The sequence below is a fragment of the Phoxinus phoxinus genome (assembly GCF_949152265.1).
Source record: "Phoxinus phoxinus genome assembly, chromosome: 3".
NCBI classification, from domain to species: domain Eukaryota; kingdom Metazoa; phylum Chordata; class Actinopteri; order Cypriniformes; family Leuciscidae; genus Phoxinus; species Phoxinus phoxinus.
Window position 1 is genome coordinate 33,249,608 of NC_136878.1, and position 23,645 is coordinate 33,273,252.

The 23,645-nt window shown below is 37.7% G+C and overlaps 4 protein-coding genes across 5 annotated transcripts; 1 reads left to right on the plus strand and 3 right to left on the minus strand.

The window, feature by feature from the left end:
• Positions 1–79: 79 nt before the first annotated feature.
• On the plus strand, positions 80–2,738 carry zbtb26 (zinc finger and BTB domain containing 26). Its single transcript, XM_079606492.1, has 2 exons — positions 80–195; positions 618–2,738. Exon 2 carries the CDS (start codon positions 624–626, stop codon positions 1,860–1,862), a length of 1,239 nt encoding a protein of 412 aa, XP_079462618.1. The 5' UTR covers positions 80–195; positions 618–623; the 3' UTR covers positions 1,863–2,738.
• Positions 2,739–2,770: 32 nt separating this feature from the next.
• On the minus strand, positions 2,771–5,898 carry LOC306995160 (3-oxoacyl-[acyl-carrier-protein] reductase FabG; the record flags this gene model as incomplete). Its single annotated transcript, XM_079606493.1, has 8 exons — positions 5,568–5,898; positions 5,269–5,439; positions 4,963–5,141; positions 4,432–4,525; positions 4,241–4,310; positions 3,172–3,208; positions 3,022–3,085; positions 2,771–2,929 (listed from the first exon to the last, which is right to left on the minus strand). Exons 1-8 carry the CDS (start codon positions 5,589–5,591, stop codon positions 2,771–2,773), a joined length of 798 nt encoding a protein of 265 aa, XP_079462619.1. The 5' UTR covers positions 5,592–5,898.
• Positions 5,868–10,309, minus strand: ppil3 (peptidylprolyl isomerase (cyclophilin)-like 3). Its single transcript, XM_079606494.1, has 6 exons — positions 10,174–10,309; positions 9,814–9,888; positions 9,622–9,715; positions 9,360–9,427; positions 6,526–6,644; positions 5,868–6,360 (listed from the first exon to the last, which is right to left on the minus strand). Exons 1-6 carry the CDS (start codon positions 10,174–10,176, stop codon positions 6,234–6,236), a joined length of 486 nt encoding a protein of 161 aa, XP_079462620.1. The 5' UTR covers positions 10,177–10,309; the 3' UTR covers positions 5,868–6,233.
• A 1,641-nt stretch (positions 10,310–11,950) lies between these two features.
• Positions 11,951–19,620, minus strand: LOC306995163 (volume-regulated anion channel subunit LRRC8A-like). Of its 2 annotated transcripts, none has more exons than XM_079606497.1 (4): positions 19,458–19,620; positions 18,569–18,857; positions 16,207–18,328; positions 11,951–13,976 (listed from the first exon to the last, which is right to left on the minus strand). In XM_079606497.1, exons 3-4 carry the CDS (start codon positions 18,319–18,321, stop codon positions 13,701–13,703), a joined length of 2,391 nt encoding a protein of 796 aa, XP_079462623.1. In that variant the 5' UTR covers positions 18,322–18,328; positions 18,569–18,857; positions 19,458–19,620; the 3' UTR covers positions 11,951–13,700. The 2 variants fall into 2 exon arrangements, with proteins under 2 accessions (XP_079462623.1, XP_079462624.1); XM_079606498.1 differs by having other exon boundaries at positions 18,785–18,857; positions 19,458–19,617.
• Between the last annotated feature and the right edge of the window lie 4,025 nt (positions 19,621–23,645).

Sequence of the window (23,645 nt, forward strand, 5' to 3'; positions counted from 1 at the left end):
TTCACAATCAGTTCACAATGAGCCACCTGTATTTGTGTCCTGGCCCTTTAAATTTTGCCGACCAATCGGGAAGCTCGGCTTAAAGGCACATCCTTTTCCGTCTCAAGCAAAACACTAAACACACAGGCGCTGTATGCTCATCTCCAGGACAACAAAACACCCAGAGAGAAAATAAAAAAAACACAATTGCCGCAGGTATTCATATTTTAAATAAACAATTATATTTACCTCATTCCTGTGACGATGTGTCTTCATCGTCAGTTTTCCTCCATTCTTTACTGTCCATCCAGTTTCTGGTTTAGCTCTGCACAATTTCCAGGCCTGTAACTTACTAACCATACTAATTTCCTCGTGTCAACTTAAAACGTGTGTGCTATCAGAACATACAGACCAGCATATACATTTAAATATCATGAGATTATGTGGCTTATAAATGTTTTAACTAAACACGTGCGTTTGGAAACAATACAGGTAACTTAGACACAAATTATATGGTTCCCTGCTGAAAAATCCAGCATAAACACACCTTATGCTGGTGACCAGTAATGCTGGATTTTTCAGCAGGGTTATAAGATTTAAATCGTTTCTGTCTACTAAATTGTACATTTTTCTAATAGTATACCATGGCTCAGGACGGGGTGATACTACAATTCAACTTTCCCACGTTTGGGGACTCCATGCTTCAAAAGATGGATGCTCTTCGTCGAGACAGACGTTTCTGTGATGTAGTGATCCGCATCAATGAATTGGAAGTGCCTGGACACAAAGTGGTATTTGCTGCTGGCTCCCCTTTCCTTAGAGACCAGTTTGTCCTTCAGGACTCACATGAAGTACAAATATCTACACAGCAGGATGCAGAGGTTGGACAGAGGCTTCTTTTGTCTAGTTACACCGGGACCCTTGAGTTCCCGGAGCTGGAATTAGTACACTACTTAACCGTTGCTAGTTTCCTACAGATGGGTCATATTGTAGAACAGTGCACCGAAGCTCTAAATAAATTCATAAAACCACACGAGGTTAAAGACGAGCGTGCAGTATCTCGACAGCCCTCGGACTATAACGCACAGCGTGGCCCACCAGCTGCGGAGACAATATGTGATGAAGATGATGAGGTAGACAATGATGGAGATGACAACTTCATTGAAGAAGATGACGATGATGATGATGTGATCATACAGCCCAAATCTCCGCCTGTGTTTAGAAACTCTCAGAGCAACAATAGAGACGAGGACAGTCCCATTAGCATTGTTAAGGTGGAATCAATAGATGAGCGGATGTCTGATAACTTCCAGAGTCGCTCAAGTCGCTCTCCGAAACTGCGCTCACCTGAACCACAACACTCCCTGATAAACTCCACAGTGGAAACCCGGCCTGCCGAGCTCACTGTTAACCCTGCAGCTGAATATTCAATGTCCCCACCTGGAACCAGCGGCTCCGGGAAGGGGAATCTTTGGGGATGCTCAAGGAATTCCGATAAAGGAATGCAGTGGTACCACCAGTGCCCGAAATGTGCTCGCGTGTTCCGTCAACTGGAGAACTACGCCAACCATCTGAAGATGCACAAGCTGTTTATGTGCCTCTTGTGTGGAAAGACATTTACCCAGAAAGGAAACCTGCACCGGCACATGCGTGTCCATGCCGGCATCAAACCCTTCCAATGTAAGATATGTGGAAAGACTTTTACCCAGAAGTGCTCGCTGCTAGACCACCTGAACCTTCACAGTGGGGACAAACCACACCGCTGTAATTACTGTGACATGGTGTTTGCACATAAACCAGTTCTCCGTAAACACCTGAAGCAGATCCATGGAAAAAACAGTTTTGACAATGCCAACGAAGGCAGTTTGCTTGAAGGATTATAAATTCATTTTAATATAAGTTAATACACAGACATCACTTTGTCTTGCAGACACAATTCTGTAAATCAGTGGTTCTCAAGCAGGGGGCCGGGGTCTACTAGGGAGCCTCGGCAAACTGCCAAGAGGGCCCCAGTAAGTCTTAAATGCCTGGTTTCGACAGGGGTGTCCAAATCTGCTCCTGGAGGAGTCCAACCCCAACTGAACACACCTGAAAGAGCCAATCAAGGTCTTAGGCATTCTAGAAACTTCCGAGCAGTTGAAGCGAAACTCTGCAGGACATTGTCCCTCCTGGAGCAAGATTGGACACCGCTGGTCTTGGACAAAGGGGGGCCTTTAAGTAAAAAAATAAAGTTGAGAACCACTACTGTGAGTCATTAACAGTACAGTAAATGCGTGTCTGCTGGTTGGTAGATACATGTGCAGTTGAAATCAGGTTTAATGTCTTTTTTTGCAATATGCAGGTCAAGGGAGATTAAATGTATTAAACTGATTTTGAATGCTGCTGCTGTGGCATCATTTGACTGTGTCATATCTTTTGTAAAGATTCAAATATATTGTTTCAGTATATCTGATCTGACTGTATTTCAGTTTTGAACACTAATGTATTACTTCCTCATTTGCAGACAGCTGTATTCCAACACTATGTGCAACTCTTGGTCTGTACTGAATGTTTTCATACTTCCATCTGTGTAAACATGCCAGAATTAGGAGAGCATCGCTGTGACTCATTAATAAATAACTGGAGATACTGCATGAAATGTGCACTTGCTTTGGTTAATGTTTGTTATGTGTGCTATCTATAAATAAATGTGGACAGTTTGTATAAAACATTAAGGATTACAACATTCAAATCGGGTCCAATTATGTTTATTTCTTTACTTTTATGGCAGCTCTATCATGGTGGCAGAGTGTTATCGTGGACACATTGCATGTCGACCTCCATCCACTGGAAGATTGACACCTGTTATAAATGTTGCTGCATCAGATGCCAGGAAGGCGATAGCATGAGCTACTTCCTCTACTTCTCCTGGTCTGCCGAGAGCATGGGTCACCTTGGTTTTCTCAAGGAACTGCAGCAAAGCAGAAAACACATGACGTGTGATTAATTGGAAACTTGTATTACAGGGAAATAAACACTCTCACATTAGATAAACCATTTGACCTGAGCATACTGGTCCTCATTCAGTCCTGCACGCTTGTGAACTTCTGTTATAATTACTCCTGGGCTGTAAAGACAAAGCATTTCAAGTAAGTTTGTATTCAATGTAGCAATTGTATGGCACATAAAAAATAACAGCAGAATGAAACTTACCATACTGAGTTGGCTCGTACTTGCTTTGATGCTAACTCTACAATTAACATAAGGTGAGAAAACACTTATTTGTACAGTAGTAATACCCAAGTCCTTTGGATTAATTACAAACTAGTAGTAGGAGAGACCAGGGCTAGTTGTCACACTGTTTACTCCAGTATATTTTCAGAACAGGTTTATTTTTTAAATCAATTTCTGCGAACACACATAAAATTGGCTACACAAATATATGTATCATTTCAACCATTAAAGGGAAAGTTCGCTAAAAAAATAAACAATTGTCATCAATTACTCACCCTCCCTTTCATTCATCTTCGAAACACAAACAATATTTTAAATTATACCTAAGCTTTCTATCCCTCCATTGCAGTTCACGCAACTATCATTTTGTCAGTTCATAAAGAGATAAAACTAATCCATATGAATTGAGCGGTTTAGTCCAAATTTTCTGAAGAGACTTAACCGCTTTCTGAACAGATTGAATTTATGCTTTTGTTCACATAAAACATTAATAGGCGAACATAAACAGAAGCTCAACCAAACCTGCTTGACGTGCGAGAACAAACCTCATTGGTTCGTCGCTCAGATTTTATTAAAAATATCTTAATTTGTGTTCTGAAGATGAACAAAATTCTTTACCACATGGAACACCATGTGGGTGAGTAATTAATGACAGAATTGTCATTTTAGGGTGAACTATCCTTTTAATTCTCTAATAGCAGGTCATGTTGTCACAACAGAATATGCTATTAAACAGCCTAATAACGTTTTTTTTCACCTAAATTAAAACACGATAACAATAATGAAACCAAGCAAAACTAATTAAACAGCAAAAATGTAAAAGGTAATATGCAACAATACCAATCCATTGTTTTGGTCAACAAATACTGTAAATAATATATGTATGAATAGAACAGAACCTGAAATGTATTTAAAGATAAAGGAAAACTTGTGGAACAAGCCAATTAACTGTAGTTACTGAGAAATTAACCTTGTGACAACTTCCCCATGCGGCAAATAGCCCCGTTTTCTGTAAATAATATTGATGATTCTTGAGATATCACCTCACCAAGAGCAATGCAGCGTGTGAACTGGTCGATGGCTGATTTGGACATACAGTAGGCAAGTACACCAGGAAACTATAACAGACAGAAAAATGTGTAAGCATATCAACCAGAGCCTACATGAATAAAACAATGAGCAAATATTTTTTATTTCTATGGTTTATGGCTCATTTGATACTGATGTATTCAAACTCACTGATCGCTGCCCATTCACACTGGACACATTCACAATTGAGCCTTTAGTTTTGATAAGATGTGGCACACAGAGATGAGTGAGATGATATACTGATCTGAAAGAAAAGAAAATGTTTGACTTTGTGTCTTCTTGTCCTTATAAAGTCAAAGATCCACATCTTTAGATGATTTATTGCAGGGGTTAAATAAATCTATAAATTTAAATAAATCCAATAGTATATATTATAAATTAATATTATAACACTAAGTAAAACATGTAAAAATGTAACTTAATATACACTAAATATTTTCCATTATTATAAAACATATTTATAATATTTTACAGGTATAAATTGGGTCTTTATACAGGAAACTATATATATATATATATATATGCCTTGTTAGTATGGAGGTCCCTCACATGAGGATGGCCATATTTTAGGGTATGTGGCTGGCATCTAAATGATTGGAAACCCCAGATCTACTCTAAACCCCATGCACAGATGACTCACACAGATGACAGATGTAACTCACACAGATGACATTTTTTTACCTGACATTAACAGACATGACCTTGTCATACTGGGCCATATCTGTTGTCTCTATACTGCCCATGGCGAGTATTCCTGCACTGTTGATCAGGACATCCAGCTTCCCAAAGTGAGCAATGACCTCTTCAACTGTCCTCTTCACAGTATCCTCATCTGTCAAGTCTCCTGGCACTAATAAGGGCTAAAGACATTTGACAGGGACCAAAGGGACATAGTAACGTTAGATGAGTATTTTTGTGTGTGTGTAAATAATAATAATAGCATATTAAAATGATTTCGATTGAATTTGACATTTCGGTGTGCTTTACTTTAACTGCTCCACAAGCTTCGCACTCTTTTGCGACTTTAGTGAGATTTTCTACATCGCGTCCATTCAGCGCCAGCCGGGCACCCAGTTTGGCAAACAGTACGGCTGTGCCAGCTCCTATTCCCGAACTTGCGCCAGTTATCAGCGTGACTTTGTCATTCAAAGAGCAAACCTAAAACGCCAAGTCAAGTTGACAGTTTAGTGTGTAACGTAGTACAATTCAGAAGCATCTAAGTTAGATGTGAACGACAGTTTTTGCATTTCAATTCTGTGAGTGTTTGTAAACTATACTCGACCTACTTTAAATGCACCTGGAGTTGCCATTTAGATTCGGATGATTTTCACAGCTCCTCTCTCTGACTGGATCAACTTTTATTTCTCCTCTCGCTCACGTGCTCTTGTCTAGTAACGTTAGAACTAGTTACGTCACCGCGTACCGTATTTTTTTAGTCTATGGTACCTACAAGAGCATTTTAACAGTTCACAGTCCATTAATTTATTATCCGATTAAGTTAATCAAATATTGGTTGAATTTTTCAGTTGTATTGTGAATGTAATTTTAAAGTCTAACTGATGCAGAATTATCTTAATTTATTGGATGTTATAGCGTGTTTACATATATTTCCGGGTTACTAGCTTCATAACGATTTCAAACTTGTAGTCTTTTTTTTTTTGCCTTTCAAAATTGTAGTTCTTACAAACTGCAGAATAAATGCAAAATAAGGTTGGGGAAAACCCCTATCAATTTTGTGAAATTTTTATTTGAAGTATTGCTCATCTGCTTTTTTTCTTCATCTCATAATTTCCCAAAATTAAACCGGCTACATTTAAAAATACAACGTAAAAGTTTATTGGCGAAACATGGGAGAGTCAGTGTGTACATATTTATGAAACAGCATGAAAGCAAAAAAAGGGCACAACATATTTCTATTTACAATAAAAGGCATTATGCATGTTTCGCATCAATCAACCAGCAAATGGGTTGGCATGGACAGTAACATCCTTAATACGGACATCATTGAGAGGACGAAAAGTCTTCTCATTCACAGGGAGTTTCTCTAGTTCATCCAGAGTTTCCAGTCCATCTATAATTCTGTAACAAAGGATGAGTTTGTGTTACAATTCATTACCATTTATACAATACATATTACAGAATTAAATATATAAACAACTATTAGCTAGTTTATTAATTTAAATGATCAATCATATAAAATAATAACTAAAATAAAACACACTAGCAAAATAAAAATAAACATACTTTCCAAAAACAGTGTACTTCATGTCCAGATGAGGCTGTTTTGCATACGTGAAGAAGAACTGTGATGCATTTGTGTTTGGTCCATTATTTGCCATGGCCACGACACCCCGGACATTGTGCTACAAAAGATAGACATTAAAGGGAGGATTGAGTTTGATAAAACTAGACAGATGTCTAAATTGCTGTTTAAGTCATCTAGTGCAGGCATAATTAACTTGCTTGCTGGATATTGGGAATATTACTTTTAGCACAGACTAGGTGGTTGAGAGGTTTTTAACAGACTGTAACGATACACCAAACCCACGATTCGATTCGTATCACGATTTTTTTTTTTGGATAAAAAAAAAACTCCATGTTTTCGGTGCTGATGCAGTGGTGACGCGTTTATGTTGTAAGGGTGGCACTGCCAATAAAGCACCTAAAAGCTGTCAAAGAACCGGTAAAAGTAATGATTGTGTTTTCTGTGTCGGCTGCAAAGATGAAGTTGACGATGCCGACTCGCGATATTCGCAGTAGTGAACGCGCCATTTGCGCCAGAGAAATGCATATTTCGGATTACATCGTTTTCTTTCGTTTTGAATTGTTCTGTTTAAAAGTATGATTTCAAGCGTTCTGTAGATAATAGATTTATTTCTCAGGTCTGTGAGGCAAGTAGGCTATGCTGTTGCTGAGTTTCGGTTCATTTATGAGACGAGCTGCAGCGCCGGTGGCTCCGTGTCGTGATATCTAGTCTGCTTTACTTATTAAATCCAGGTAATTGGTTGATGAAACATTGATTAAAATTAAGATACAATTAATACAAAACGAAATTCACTTTAAATAAAGGCTTTGTGCTTTCTGTTTGAGGTCTCTGTGAAAGATTTAAAGCAGTCCGAGAACTGTCACGTCTATAACATTGTTTTTTCCTCATAAATGCGAACACAAAAAATAAAATAAAATGAATATTTTATGTTCTGTGGAGAGCATAGTAGCTAGGAGAGCTACATTAGTAGCCTAAGCTACAGGACATAGTCTTTCAAAACATGACCTGCGTGAAAGAGAGAGAAAAATAATTGCGGTTACGTTAAGAGGCATGACATTTCTGAAACACAACACACTGGTCCAGCAAATCAATCAGAGAACATTATGTTTTTCGGAAGGAGGGGCTTCATAGAGACCGGAACGAAACAGGGCTGCGTTTCCCAAAAGCATTGTAAGCCTAAGTTGATCACAGAGACCATTGTTGGCTATTGTTCTACGATCAACTTGGGCTCACGATGCTTTTGGGAAATGCAGCCCTGAGAGTTACTGGTAGACTGGGAAGAGAGGTGCTGTACCAATGTAAAATATCAGAAAAATAATGTGTTTTTTGAACATTCAAGCATGAAAACTAGTGATGCTCCGATTGATCGGCCACCGATCATGATCGGCCGATATTCGCTAGAAATAGCTTGATCGGCGAACCCCAAAAGCGCCGATCCAAAAAGCCGATCACGTGACGTAAATAACTCGCGCAACTTTTTTCCACCTGCATGCGCGGCGCACGGGCACACAACAGCAGACCGGAGCTTGCCAGTGGCAACATGAGTTCTCCTTCTCCCGCCTGGAAGTTTTTTTAAAGTGATTTCCAGAAACGCTAGCCGCAGAAAGTCATTACAAAGTAGCAAAAAAGTAGTCGTAGCCTACAAAGCGGAGCTGTAGAGCAGTCACAGTGGTCTCCAACACGGCGCTCGCGAGCTGCCAGTAGCTCGTGGCCTGTCTGGAGTTAGCTCGCCAAGGGGCCATTCACATATCGCGTCTTTTGCGCGCTCAAGTTTGTTATTTCAAATGTAGGCGTGCGGCAAGCGCGCTCATTCTAGACGTGATGCGGCCGTTTTTTCAGTGCGCAGCGAGAAGAAGAAATATCAACTTCAGAATTCCGCAAAAGCTACTAAAACTTATTTTGTCACTGTGGAGAGCGCAGTGCATGGTTGCATAGCAACGACAGACGCCACGGGAAAATTGGACCGAATTTTACTATTAATAATAAAAGATAAGCTAATGTGCATTGTAAATGTCAGTAATGTATCTTTTTTTTTTTTACTCATTCTTTTTATAAGAAAATTATTTAAAGGCTTAAAATTTTGGCTGAGGTTTATCTTTTTATAAAACCTTTTTTGTCAAAACTTTATTTGCACTTGTACATGTTAGTAGATAACATGTTGCAAGACACTCTTTTAAAATCTAGCCATAATTTATGTTATTATTTTAATGCTTATGTAAACAAATAGTGCATATTGATGCTAATTATATTTGTTATTTGCTGGTTAATGCGTCGTGTAGGTCTTAAATTTCAATCTTTATGATCTTAAAACGGTCTTAAATTTGACTTACAAAAGTTATTTCATTCATTTTTGTCTGATAAACAACCTACTCGTTTTGGGGTGTTTTTCATAATTGGTTGTTCCAGAAAAAAATTGTTCTTGGCACCTCATAGTTACCGGTAGTTTCATTTCTACAAATGGTGCAAACTCTGCAAACTAGATTATAGATAAAAGATTCCCATTCCTCTGCCATTCTGTGATCGGTAGTCATCGGCAATCGGCAGATCATGATTTTGGTGATCGGTAATCGGCCCCAAAAATGCTGATCGGAGCATCTCTAATGAAAACCTATTCTACTAGACCCCAAAACCAAAACTTTGAAAAAGGTCATAATAGGTCCCCTTTAATCACCAAATCAAAAAAAGTTGACCAAGTATTTTCACACTTGCAAACCTTAAAATTCTAACTCATGTCTGACTTCAGTACAAGTTCTTTCTTTTTTTTTTGTATAGGCTAATATATTTAAGTATAATAATGCACAACAACACATACTTTCAGATGTTCGCTGAATTCATCTTCAAACTTTCTTCCCCAAATACTGGTCCCTCCTTTGCCTGTGCCTGCAGGAAAAACATAATTTTCATAAATTAATCAATCAAATACTAGACTGGATATGGTTTTAAAAAGAGTAAAATAAAAATAATTATAGATAGATAAAACATTATAGCATTCATGCATTTTATAACTGTATAAGCTTAAAATAAAAAAACAGCTGCGTGACTTGGGTTTTTAGGAAGGAAAATAAATCTCAAACCTGTTGGGTCTCCAGTCTGGACCATAAAGCCCTTTATGTTTCGATGAAAAACACATCCACTGTAAAACCCACCAGCGCACAGTGCAATAAAATTCTAGGGAAAAATGAAATTAGAATTATAAATTAAGAAAGAGATATCGCTTCTTCAAGAAACAACGTGTGTTTAGGAAACAAGGAAAAATATATTCTTACTTCAGAGCTTTTCGGGCACTTCTCACAGAACAACTCTATTTTAATATCACCAAGGTCTGTATGCAGAGTGACAGCCTGCGAGAGGATGAAATCTAATTAATATTGTAGAATTATAGAATAAATAATGAGAATGATAATACCGAGTATATATTAACATTCAGAATTAACTAAGTTAATTGTTTCATGCTGCTCGAAGGTAGGCTTACCACAGAATACCAAATATTTCAATAACTAGGGTACTGTAATTTGGCCAGATTATACCAAAATGCTAACATAAAGCAGGCAAAGCGTTAAATTATAAAGGGTTACATTTCCCCCCATAATTTTCAACATTCACCGATATGTAAAGAGCAACCTTACCATCTTCTAACTTCTAGCACAACTAGCACAAGGTAGTTTACTGGTTCATGTGGGCACTGCAAACAAACCCGCCTTCCGGGTGTTTCACTGTTAAACTTCCGATGGAACTGAATGACTCATAAAGCATTGGTTCCCCTTTATCAACAGCAACATGCACAAACTTAAAGGGGTGGTTCAGGATTTTGGACATCGGACCTCATTTTCAAGTTAGCCTAGTTGTTATTCATCAGTGGAGACAGTTTTCAAAAATGTTCATCCAGTCCTTCCAGTTGCATAGTTCGCCGATGCTAGGCTAGCGCGAGTCAACGGTATAAGCTAGCCTGCCATTAAAAACTGTTTTACCCACTCCACAGTACACCAAAATCAAATAAATGATAACGCCAGACTGTCGATGTAAATGTCTGTTGAGAGAATAATGTTAGAAATCAAACTACCCTTTCATTGCCTTGCAATAGTTACATTTTGATCCCTGTATTTATTAGCACAGTCTACAGCAGCGGCGGAGTGATATTAAGTTACCTAGGCAACCGAGAGAGTCTCCACATGACGCAAGTGTGTTTACCTGCCGCTGACACTCATCACTACAGAAGCAGAGTAAGAAGAGTAAGATTTTACTAAGAAATCAACACAGGACTATGGCCACGTTTGAAAGCCATGCCAATGTTTCAGACTTTGGAGACGAGGAATGTGTTTTATTCAACGAACCGTACATGTATGAGCCGGAATACACAGACGAAGAACTAATCGAGATGGATGCTAAAAGGGCAGAAATTGAACTGTAACGTTATCTCCACTAACGTTGTCATTGTCATTCTATCAGTTATGAAAGGGACTAGCTTCATAGATAGCTATAGTAGCCTAACAAAAGTTATTACCTGTTCATCTGCTGTTGGTGTATAAAGACGGCTGAAACTGCATTCCTTGTCAGTGACTTATGAACGTTTCGATTATGGGGGTTTTCAAAGTCGTGTGGTCTAAAATAATCACTACAAATTCGCAACTTTAATAGTCTCTGCCGGTGTCTCGTTGTCCAAGCCAGCAGAAAGAAGCCACAGTTGGTTCCTTTCTGGGTCTCAATGGAAATTTGTGGAAACTTTTTGCATGACCATCTATTTGGTTTATTTTTACAATTTCGAAATGCACAACGAATCACCATGTTGCCAATTCCTTAGTTTACAATCAAATGTTTTTCAATATCGTTGTTCATGGCTACTACTAGCTAGCTAGACGTCCCGTCTGTAGTGCGCGCTTCTGTTCTGTGTTTACTTTTCGGCGCAGTACTACTAACCGGAGCAAAGTAAAATTCCGCCGCTGCTGAGAAACTAGTTCCTGTAAATGTAATGCGATCATTGAGATGTAAGAGTACCGGTGAGTTACTTTGATTTCTAACATTATTCTCTCAATAGACATTTACATCGACAGTCTGGCGTTATAATTTATTTGCTTTTGGTGTACTGTGGAGTGGGTAAAACTGTTTTTAATGGCAGGCTAGCTTATACCGTTGACTCGCGCTAGCCTAGCATCGGCGAACTATGCAACTGGAAGGACTGGATGAATTTTTTTGAAAACTGTCTCCACTGATGAATAACAACCAGGCTAACTTGAAAATGAGGTCCGATGTCCAAAATCCCGAACCACCCCTTTAAACCTACCAGTCTATCCAAAAATAAGTCATTTTTAAAAACGACAATAGTAATTCTTAGTAGCTATACAAGAGTAGATAAACCTGACAAAAAGTGATTATAAAATAATCAGGACAAATATAAAAAATATTTTTTAGTGATTTTTATTGACACATTAAGAAAAGTGTTTATTCACACTGTATGGCTTCATACATTTTGTGGCATTTACTTTTTATTTTACATAGTTTGCAAAAAAATATAAACAAAAGAAAAAATAGTGGCTTTATAAACACAAATTAATTAAATCATCAACCATAAATATATTAAATGGTTACAAATATGTTAACACTGAAAAAAGTACATTAAAAAACTCAAACAACAGAGACATTTTTTTTAAAAAGTGTTGATCTTCAAATGTACAAAGTTGAACAGCACTTACCTGAGTAACAAGTTCAGAAAATCTATTAGCTTAGTTTCCAATGTGTACAGTATAGTATGGAAGAAAATTCTACAATGTTTCATATTTGAGGTAATATGAGTAAACATGCAACAAGCCACGATCAATAACCCTATCAACAGTAACAAGTTTGTTAACATATCAACAAACTGAATATGGGCATTAAAATAAGACAAAACAACTATGTTAATCATACTGGAGCAAATAAGTGACATCTGCACCACACACGTTACACACAACATTTCACTGAATACTTCTGATTGTCTTCTTAACGGTGCGATGTCACACGCTGTCATGAGAATAACAAGTCACAAGCAGAACAAGAGAGAACATTTAGTGTAAAGTTGAGGGAACTAGTCTATTTTAATGAGTGTTTACATATCTGTTAACTGAATACAAGATATAAACAAACTTTACAAAGGATAAACTGATTATTAGAAATGATTATTTTATAAATCTTAAAGCGTTTCAAAGTGAGCAGACCGGTGGAAATAAGGTGCTGTATTTACTTGTAAAGTACAATGTAATCAAGACTTTTTCTAACTTATTAGAAAAAAAGTAATAACAACATGCATATGCTTTATACAAAATAAATACATGTAGATAGTGATGCAGACATTATTAACACTACTTCTTACTGTACATTTTATAAAAGTTCTTAGTTTTTGTGTCAGATTATAAATACTGCAAACCTCACTTATGTAACCATAAGTATTCCGCTAACACATTAAACCAATAAAGACAACAATTTAACAAATACTGTAGACAATAGAAACTTACTATGTTTTGGGGGGTAATGAATATCGAAATGTGCATGTTTCTAATGTAACATGACATCAGTATGTCAAAAAGACTGTACAGCATATTTATGTGCTGGGTAATGTATAGAGCATGCATAAACAAACAATTTCAAAGTTAATTGGTGTCTTATGATTTTATATTATATTAACCAGTTATTTACATATTATTGATATGCCCAACAATTTCAAGTAAACAAAATGTATTATAGAAGTAAACCCGCATCGGGTTAAATTAGGAGTCTTCAACAGTACACATGGATTTGAGAAAAGGTAAAAGTAGAGTGATTTCACAGTAACACCTACACAGCAACACTGGTATAAAATACAGTAGAAATGTTTGTGAATAGTGTTTAGTGTTTGTGTATATTAAGGCAAAAATGAACAGCACCATAATCCTGATGTAATATTTGGTCTGCTCACTCCTCGGTGTCAAACAGCAGGAATGTCTATGTTACAATAAAACACGACATGCCATATTGTGAAACACTTACTTTTTTTTGCTTTGTTTTCCAGGAAACATTCTGATGAACCCTGTAAAATGTGACAAACATGTATACATGTAATTTTCTATTGCTTGGTTTGAATTCTTCTCCTCACACCATTTAAAAACTTCACGCATGTAAGTGCTCTCAGGTTTATGCATCTGCTTCAAGAAGCCTCTTTTTCAGTTCTCCACAGCTGCTCTTTGACCTCGGAAGGTAAAGTGTTGAAAATGTTGTCCTCCACAATTAGACCGCTCTTCTTCAGCAATCTGCACTCCCCAAGTTCTACAGGAAGGCACTCGAACCGGTTGCCCCTCAGCTCCAGCTGTGTCAGACTGGTGAGCTCCCCAAACCGAGAGGGTAGAGACTGCAGGCAGTTGTTTCCGAGATTCAGCGTTCGCAATTTCTTACACTGAAACAACTCAGGGGGGAGCACTTCAATCTACGGGGTAAATGAAAGCACAAAAGAGGACAGAGATCAGAAAACAAAGTTGATTGAAAGTACAATCACATCACAATCATTTGTGTAATTTACAAGAATGTACTACTTGAATTTCAACAGAAGACCAGTAGCGCTTTTCCTTCATTCTTATACCAGTTATATTATTTTTTACTCTTGAACCTTTATTTAACTGACAAAAGTACAAAGAAAAGATTTCCAATGTTTTCACTGACCAACTTAATTGTAATTTGTAAATATAAAAAATTATTTTGATGGCTGCAACACACTCTAAATATATATACCGGTATTTATGACAGAGGCAAAATAAAAGTGAAAAGACTATAGAATATCCAAGTTAAACTGTTTTAGAACAGTCCACAATTAGCAGGTAATACGTGAGGGTCTCATCATGATTGGGTATAATAGTAGCCTGGGTTTCCCCATACTGCCTCTTCTCTATTCTCGCTGAAACGCAGTCTGGAAACCATGGACCTGATTTTGGCCTCGTTTAGGGAACCAATCACAGAACGGGGAGGGAGCAGCAAGACGATGACGACATCTATGCGACACAACTAAGTAGTTTGTTTATGGATTCAACATGGCAGCAGACGCGAAGCTACCTTTTGATGCAGCCTTAGATATTGTTCTAAGTAGTTTAGAACGCAAGTTTATTTTGAAAAAAGAGCAGCTTTTGGCGTCTATACATACGTCATCTGGTATAATGGAAACGATTGGTTATGAGCTACGTACAGGCGCATTTGATAGACATTCTTAGCACCCAATAAACGGCGCCGGACATTCGTAAACCACGCCTCAAATACGAGAAAATGCGCATGTGGTTCCCAGACCCAAGTCTCAACGAGAATTGGGTCTGGCGTTAGCCAGGCTAGTATAATAGTACAATCCACCAAATGCTCAGTCTTTGCAAGCACAGATGGGTCATGGATCACCATTTTGAGCCAAATTTCATAAGAATTTTCAAACAATTCAAAAATCACATTTCTTAATGCAATACTGCAAATACTTTAGGCTTTTCACCACCATATTGTGAAAAGATTCAGGGGATCCAGAGAAATCTCAGTATATGTAGATAATGTAGAGCAAGGCAGGAAACCTCGAATGTGCGTGACCTTACATGGCATTGCATGAGAAACTGTCAAATTCTGTTGAATACAGCCACATGGGCCCAGGAGTAGCCTACTTTGTAAAACAAGTCCACATGATATCAAAATTGACCATATTTACTTTGTTTGCCTAAATTGATAGTTTTGTGGTGAACAATTCATCCATGCAAGTCAATCCACACACATTTTTTTTGGCTTCGTAATCTTTAATCAAAATCTATATAAAATGACTTCAAACATTGTTTTACATTTTCATTGATTTCATATGCTCATTCCATTTACAGTTTGACGATGGCCACAGCCCTATCCCCTTAATAATGTGTCAAGTTTCATGATATTTTATCTGATTATCAAATCATATACTCCATCAATTCTAACGGCAGCTCAACAGACATGCAGCAAAACTCGTCTCTCACTGTTGTTTTAACTACTTTCAGGTAAGTTTAGTCCCAAAAAAATTACACAATACATACAAATGTTTCTGACACTTTCATGTAAATGACATTTCGTTGAATATACTTTATAGAAATGGTTTAGTGTTTTTTAAAAAGTCATTTAGCCGTTAGGCTAACTAGAGGTAAGTTAGGTAACTTAACGTTAGACTTGAGCTGTATGTTTGGGCTTTTAATCGCATCTTATGTGTAGATGAGAGATGTTGATAGTTTTGTTAAGGTTTTGGTGGCAATTGGTCAATGGATGAATAGAAGGTAATTTATATGCACGGTATACCTAAAAAAGTATGCACTATTACGGTTAATTCATAGTTTTCACGTGACGTCACACCATCATAGGAACGCCCACCTGGAGGGCAAAATAAGGCTTTCCTCCATTCATGATGACATTAAGAAACTAAGCTAAATTAAATTAATGACTCCAAAACTACCCCAAATTAAAAAATGGCCAAAAAAATAATAATCATTTTAGTTTTTGATAATTTTGGATCTTTAGTATTCTGATACCCTAAAATACAAAAAATAAAATCTGAAAATAAATACCGGTAATCTAAAAGTTAATAGCAGTCTGAAAACTAAACAAAAAAACAGAATAGAATAGAAATAAAAGCTAAATTAAAATTCAAAACTACAATAGCCATGAACTTGACTTACCCTATTGGCAGTTACAGCAAGGTACTGAAGGTTCTGCAGAATTCCCATTTCTGATGGGATGTCAGTCAGATTGTTATGGCTCAGATCAAGAAACCTCAGCTTCCGGCAGAAGAAGAGCTGATGTGGCATTTTCTCGATCTTGTTGCGGTTCAAATAGAGACGCTCCAGGTTGATCAAAGTACCTATCTGGATAGGTATGTACGCAATCTGATTATACCACAACTTTAGACAAACAAGTCGATGAAGATGCTGAAAACTAATTATCTCCTCAATGGTTTTCAGGTTGTTGTCCTTCAGATCAATCTCCTGTAAATTGTGCAGGCTGAAGATGGAATGTGGTATGCGCTCCAGATCGCAGCGGACAAGCTCTAGCTCGGACAGGTTCACCATCTTCTTGAAGCTGTTGAGCACCATCAGCTTGGTACCTTCGTTGTTGATGGACAGCTTCTGGAGGTGCATTCCAACATCCGTGACCACCTGAGGCAGCTTTGTTAAGTTACTTTTCAGTCTCAAAACCTTTAGTCGCTTTAACTCTCGTAAACCGTCAATGACGATGTAGCGATTGTTGTCAGCACTAAGGTTCCCAGTAAGGTGCAACTCGCTTAAATTCTTCAAGCTGTAGATCCACAAAGGAATCTCCTTTATGTCGGTGAACTTGATGTGCAAAGATTTCAGGTTCTCTCTCAGAAATGCGAGCGCTGCAGCCTCTATTCTTGCTGGCGTGTGGTACAGCCACATCTCTCTGAGGTTAGTAAGCTGGGCAATGATTGGTGGGATGGTGACATCAGGAATGAGCTCAAGCTTCAGAACCTCCAACTCCACCAAGTCAAAGACTGTGTCTGGAATCCCAGTGAGCATGAATAGGTGGAGCTCCAACTTCTCTTGGGAGTTTTTGGTGATCCTCTGCCGAAGCTTTTCCAAAGTCCATTCGTTGTTAAGGTTCAGCTGGCGAAGTTTGTTCTCACTGACCTCTGAGAGGAACACCGCAAATCGCTTGGAATACAGGGGGTCGTACTGGTCAATCATATGCAGCATGAAGGCGAAGTCATTTTTCACATCTGGGATATCGCTGTAGCTGCTCTCCTCTCGGATAGACTCAAACGAGTACTTCTTGAGGGAACGTCGAAGCATCCAGCTGAGGGTGTATACACAGATCATGCCATACACGATAACTAGACTAATGTAGAAGCAGGCTAAAATCTTGAAGAGAGTGGCTAAGGGATGGGCACAGTTGTACATACGATAACCAGTCAGACTCTCGATGTCCACATTGCAGTCGACGCTGAACTGAATATTGTGTACATAGTAGCCGGTATAGCAGATAATAAGGATAAACTTAACAACTTTGATGATAGTCTGTCGGATGTAGAGTCGGTAGACTATATCGCCTTCTTCTACGTGAATTCGAAACTTCTTCACCTTCTCAAACAACGCCTTAGCTTGTTCACCTTCCTTTTTGTCCAGGACACCAGTCTCGGAGTGGTCCACGATTCCTTGTTCAATACGAGATCTGGTTGCTGACAGCATGGGAACACTCGCTTCAACGTCTTCGCTAACATATGAAGCCTTCTTATCGAAGGAGCCATTCATTTTCACCAGTGCTTTGGGATCGCTTTCCTCCACAACAGTTTCAGACAGAGCTCGTGTGGTCCATGGCGAGTCAAAACATTTCAGCAGGATAGACACAAAATGTTCCAGTTTTGAACTTGTCCAAGGGAACTTGAACCAGAAGTTGCTGCAAGCCAGAAAGATGAGTGTATGCAGCAGTACCAAATATGGGAAATACTTAGCAAACCAGTGAAGCTTGTTTTCATAGCACACAGCATCGACATAGTTGTACTGGTGTCGATCAAGGTCATACTGGATTCCTTGGGGTTCAAGGGTCAAGGGCACAGAAAATGTTGAATTGAAATACTTCCTACAGGTCTTGTTAACTACCCATTTGCAGGGCAGGCAGATCATCTTGTCCTGTGTGACCTGAAGCGTGCCCCCAAAAACTGCAATCATCAGCATTACGACTGATAAATAGTCTGTGAACACGTCCCACCATGGCTTTAGGATGCGATACGTAGGTTGCGTGTCCACAAAGTAGCGCAGCTCAGTTATGGGGATCATGATTTACCTGAAATAAAAAATAAGACCATTGTCATACAAACAGCATCTATACTTACAAATTATGCCTTGATTGTCAATGCAATGCACAAGCAGATAATGAACCGATACTTTTCAGTGAATCAGAAACATTCAGCGCGACCAGTTTAATCTGATTAAAAAAACACAAAAAATACCCACAAAAACTGTAAAAATATTACAAACTAACTCTATATCATCTCCCAACATAAATATCTGAAACATATTTTACCGAAGTCGAGGAAGGTTGTCTTCTCCGGCTGCTACACAAAAAGACTCCGGCAAAAGAATGCTCTGGCTTTCTTGTCATCTATTATTAGCCATTTCCGATAATAACACTGAAGAATTGTCTCCTTTGGCTTTGGAGAGTCCGTGACCCCAGGATTCAAATCCTGTTTGTCTAAGGCAGGGCAGTGTCTGAAGCAGTGTCTCCTCAGTTGGATCTTACCTAATACTCCACATGTCCATTCAGGAACTGACACTCATCACAGTCCTTTTTGTCTGGATGGGACACAGATATCCTGTCGTGATTTAAAAAAAACACATACAATACAAATGTCAAATATGTCCAATGTACATTTTCTGAGAGCCATTTCAAAGCAGTTTTAATTCTCCCCTGAGGGAAAAAATAACAAGTTGTAAACGTATTTCCTTTCCATTTACTTGAAACATTTATTTTAAATGACATAGGCTAATACTGACTTGTGATAACTTGATAAGACAAATTAAATAAGCTAAGACATAAAAAAAAAAAAACGAGCTGAAAGACAAAATGGCAATAGATATAATTGATAGAAGATCATAAGGTGATATAGATGTTGATCGACAAATAAGGGAATAGACAACTGGATTAAACCAGTTCATTTCTGAATCCTCTCAGCTAACGTTAGATGCGAGTCTCCCACAGTTTAAATTCAAAATATTGTTATGAACTGAAAATAATAATAAACAGGGCCCGTACATACTGTTATGTGTGATTATGATGAGACTCGCCGCTCAGCCCATGAATGACTGCATGTGCTAATATTAGTTTGCTGCTTGTCTTTGGATAAAAGGGCAGAGTGTCTTTGTTTTCCTCGTCGAGGGAAACGGATCGGCATTTGACAGGATCTTGTACTCACCCAGCTGTGTGCTGCCACCTCTGCTCCATGTGTTTGTTGTCGGACTGAGCTCAAAAAGCCAGAAAAGAAAGTGGCCGAACCAAGACAAACAGCGCAAATTGCAATCTCAGCTGTGCAGGGGTCAATTGTATTTCATAATCAGTGCATTACACTAGAGGGCAGTGCGATCTGGTTTTAGATTTTGTTTCAGCTTCACGTGTCATTAGCGCCACTCACTGGATTGGAGCTGGAATCACAACCTTCATCACACCATTTTATTGTCAATTCTCTTTATTTTTTATCATCTGCACTATTATCATATTGTGTGTACCTCTGAAATAACAGTTATATGCTATGTATTTTTTTTCCCGTTACAATAAGTTCAGCACGTTTTTTGTCATATTGATATTTTGTCGTTATGGTTCTTTTCCACAACGATAAATATGGCACTATAGTTAGACAATCCTTTAATATTTAGTTGTGTGATGATGAGCAAGTTATTATTAAATGTATGTATTATAATTAACACTATAGCCTACTATTATACTAATGTATTATTATTGTTTAATTTATCTTATTATTACTAATTAATAAATTAATAATACTAATATCAAATTGTTGTGGTTGTATATGATGATGTTTTTTTTTTTTTTTTTTTTTTTTGCTGTTTAGCAATCATACATTGCATTGGGTCACTAACTACCAAGGTTCAATTTTTGAATCTCAGTGCAGTAAAGAGAGGAAGATGGTCTGTATGGGAATGTGATGAAAAATACATTTGGTGATTTATTATGATGTGAATCATTGATTATTGTTTACAAGAAGACGACTATTGTCAGACACAAGCTATTCAGACTTTAGAGTGATGATATCTAATAAATAGTAGATTAAAATGGTAAGAAGAAAATGACTTATTGAAATCACTTTATGAAAATGTTTAAGGTAATGTGCCAACTGCCAAGGCTGCAGGACCCAAATTAGTAACAAGAAGGATTACAATTCTGAAACTCCCAACCAATCCTTTTCTGCATACAACCATGTTTTATTTTTTGTTACATTCATTAACATATATCTTTATTGTAGATTGGTTATTCCATCAATTATCTTTATACGGCACTATTACTTTGCTTACTATAATATGCAACAACAGGCCTGACCTGCCACATTTTGCTGTGCCAGTGTGTACTTTATGAACTCTTTTCCTTGGGAGAGGCTCCCTTTTAAACTGATCCAGCATCCAGGACCAGTCTCTTCTTTCACAACTCAAGTCAGTATCACAAGTGACACTACAATCTGATCAGCAGTAAGCAGGGAAAAAAACTCCATCAAAATAATAGGAAAAGGTAGAGTTCTACCGTTTACATTTCCCACAGCAGGAGGCTTAAACAAAGACCACTTCATCCAGAAAGGCTGCAGGTTATGTCAACAAAGCTCCAAACTCTGCTTGACTCTGTTGAATGGGCAGCTAGTAAGCTTACTTAAAGTCACCATGAAATCAACATTTACAATTCTTCTTTTTTTTAAAATGGAATATTGCAGTATTTATTGTAAATTATTTATTTGCGCACATCATTATTTTTTTTTAGTTCACATGACCTCGAAATCTCAATCCTCAAAAAAATTCCTCTATCTTGCAACAACGTCTCTTTTCTTCTTTGATGACGTGTTTATTGGTGTGAGGGCGGGACAACAGCAAACCACATCAATACAACAATCCAGTAAATTCCCAATGGACAAAATCAAATCCCACCCACATTTATTCTTGTGATGTAAACACTTTAAGCTGACTGAAATAGCATCAGTCCGACTTTAGCCAAGTTGAACCAGGCCTAGAAAATATCAGTATAGCTCAGCTTTGTCCAACATGTTTCACAACTGGCTTCTGCGTTTTGCACATGCTCTGAAAGGCAGCGGTGACACATCATTTAATCCACAAAATATTTGATTAATGTGTTATTTATGGTTGGAAAACTTACTCGATAACTGCATGTGAACATAACTCCTTAGGCTAGAGCATACTGTAAATAGCAAAAAATACAAAAGTCTCAAAGGTATGTTTGTTTTTCTTTATTTCTCTTTTGGCTTTTTGTCACTGGTTAAAGGAATAGTTGACAAAAATATTCTTTAATCATTTATAGCGTTGTTAAGCAAGATTTTCAGTGAATGACAGTTTAAATTTGAGTCCATTCCTCACATAAAGTTATATCGCTTATGGCTTATTTTTGGAACTTGACAGCCTTTGATCATCATTAGTCTAGTGCTTTCAGTCATCTTCATTTATATGGCGCTTTTAACAATGTAGATTGTTTCAAAGCGGCTTTACAGTGATAAACGGATAAGGAAGATTGTTTTGGCTTTATAGCGGTTCAGATATTTTCCAGCTAAAGTTAGTTTTGATTGATTCACTTCCGTCGCAACTATCATTAGTTATTAAATTAGAGGCCGCTAAGACGACAACGTTCTCAATTCAATTCAATTCAATTCAAATTAGCTTTATTGGCATGACTTGTACAGTATTGCCAAAGCATTGGCCATTACACAGGCAATGAACAAATAATCAATAAAATTAATCAGTAAACAAATGCATGAATACATTTATACAAAACAATAAAATAAAAATAAATAAATCAAAATATACAATTATTTATCCATCTGAGGTTCCACTGGTTGTCCTCATTTCATGGCATGAAAAGACATATTTTGCAGCAATTATCTCACATCTGGGCATTTCTCCCAGTACATATGGGAGTTTCTGTGTGTCTGATATGGATTCGAATTCAGGGTATATTTGGGAATAAGTTCTCTCTACACAGACTTTAAACGCGAACCTGTGATAAACGCTGATGGCACTCAAGTGCACACATTAAGAATCAATTAGTTATGCGCATTTGAATATATGTGCACATGTTTGTAATTCCCTACAAACCAGTGGATGAGAGCAGCTCATACATTCTGAAAGATATCATAGTCATACAGGTTTGGAACAACATTCGTGTGCAAAGGTCATCACTACTTTTTAAAAACATAATATATAACAAATAATAATAATAAATACACAATCTACTCAATTTTCCTAGCTGCATTTCCTCAAACTTTTTCATTTTTTCAAAAGTTTATTCTTTTTTAATTCAGCTAGGAGCCACACGTCTTTACGCGACACATATTTTGCAGGTCAGACTTCACCAAACTTTGGAATGCAGCAAAATCCGAGATTTCTTCATCTCCAGCATTCACGTGTGTATGAATGGAAGAGAATGGATTGAAAGTGTAGTGTGACCATCCCTCTATTTCCAGTACAGACTGAGCATGGCCTTCAAAGATGTAGAAAAGAACTTCGATAAGTAAAAGAAAACACACACACTTTTTAAGAGCCAGTCAACCCTGACAACCCACCCAAGTTTTTTTTTTTTTTTTTTTTTTGATTGACATTCAAGTTCCCGGTTGGTTTTGATCTGACAGCTGCAGGCTTGAAAGTTTCAGTGACCTCATGGTTCCCCTCACCAGGTGGTCCTTTCATTCCAGTGAATTCCTCGCAGCTATTTATCATCAAAGATGAGAGTGAATAGTTAAAAACAATTTAATATAAGGGTTTCCCCTCCACCACACAAAACAACATCCAGCCAATTAAACCATTCTGTGAATTCTTGCAAAAATATATTTCTCCTCCTGTCCCTTTTTGTCATTTCAGCTGCCAAGCTGTGTTTCTCTCAGTGCTGAAGCCCCCTTTCTGTGATACTGTGATTGTCATTTATGCTAAACACCTCTCTCTCTTCCCAAGGCAGTCTCATAATAGAGCTCGACTCTGAATGGTGCCCTTATTCCCGAGAACGAAAGACACAAGAAAGTTAAAAAGGGGCATCAGACTCGTGAAAAATGTGGTTTAGGCAATGATGTAAAGTGAATTGAGCTTCGAACATTGAGGAAGTAGGCTCATGGATGCTAAGTGGAGAAGAGGGAATAAAGTGTGCTTTTAGTTCACCAGACTGAGTGAACCATTCAGAGGAGTGCTGTCCGCCACTTGGATTTGTTCAAGGAACAATAGGCATTCAAGCATTCAGAGATGCTAAATTGAAATGTTTTCTCATAGTATGACTACAGTGCTGTTTGAGCAGAATCAATTCTTAGACTATATCCCAATCTTAAAAAAACAACAACTCACAAACAAACTTAGCACTGGATTTGACAATGAATCCACAAAAACTAACAAAG

Excerpts from the sequence above, each read along its gene's own strand:
- zbtb26 (XM_079606492.1), top strand. The coding sequence starts at position 624 with ATGGCTCAGGACGGGGTGATACTACAATTCAACTTTCCCACGTTTGGG.
- ppil3 (XM_079606494.1), bottom strand. Across the intron at positions 9,716-9,813 it reads AGTGCCCGAAAAGCTCTGAA|AATTTTATTGCACTGTGCGC; the intron begins GTAAGAATATAT and ends ATTTTTCCCTAG. Across the intron at positions 6,645-9,359 it reads AATTCAGCGAACATCTGAAA|CACAATGTCCGGGGTGTCGT; the intron begins GTATGTGTTGTT and ends TATCTTTTGTAG.
- LOC306995163 (XM_079606497.1), bottom strand. The coding sequence starts at position 18,321 with ATGATCCCCATAACTGAGCTGCGCTACTTTGTGGACACGCAACCTACG. Across the intron at positions 13,977-16,206 it reads TTGCTGTAACTGCCAATAGG|ATTGAAGTGCTCCCCCCTGA; the intron begins GTAAGTCAAGTT and ends TTTACCCCGTAG.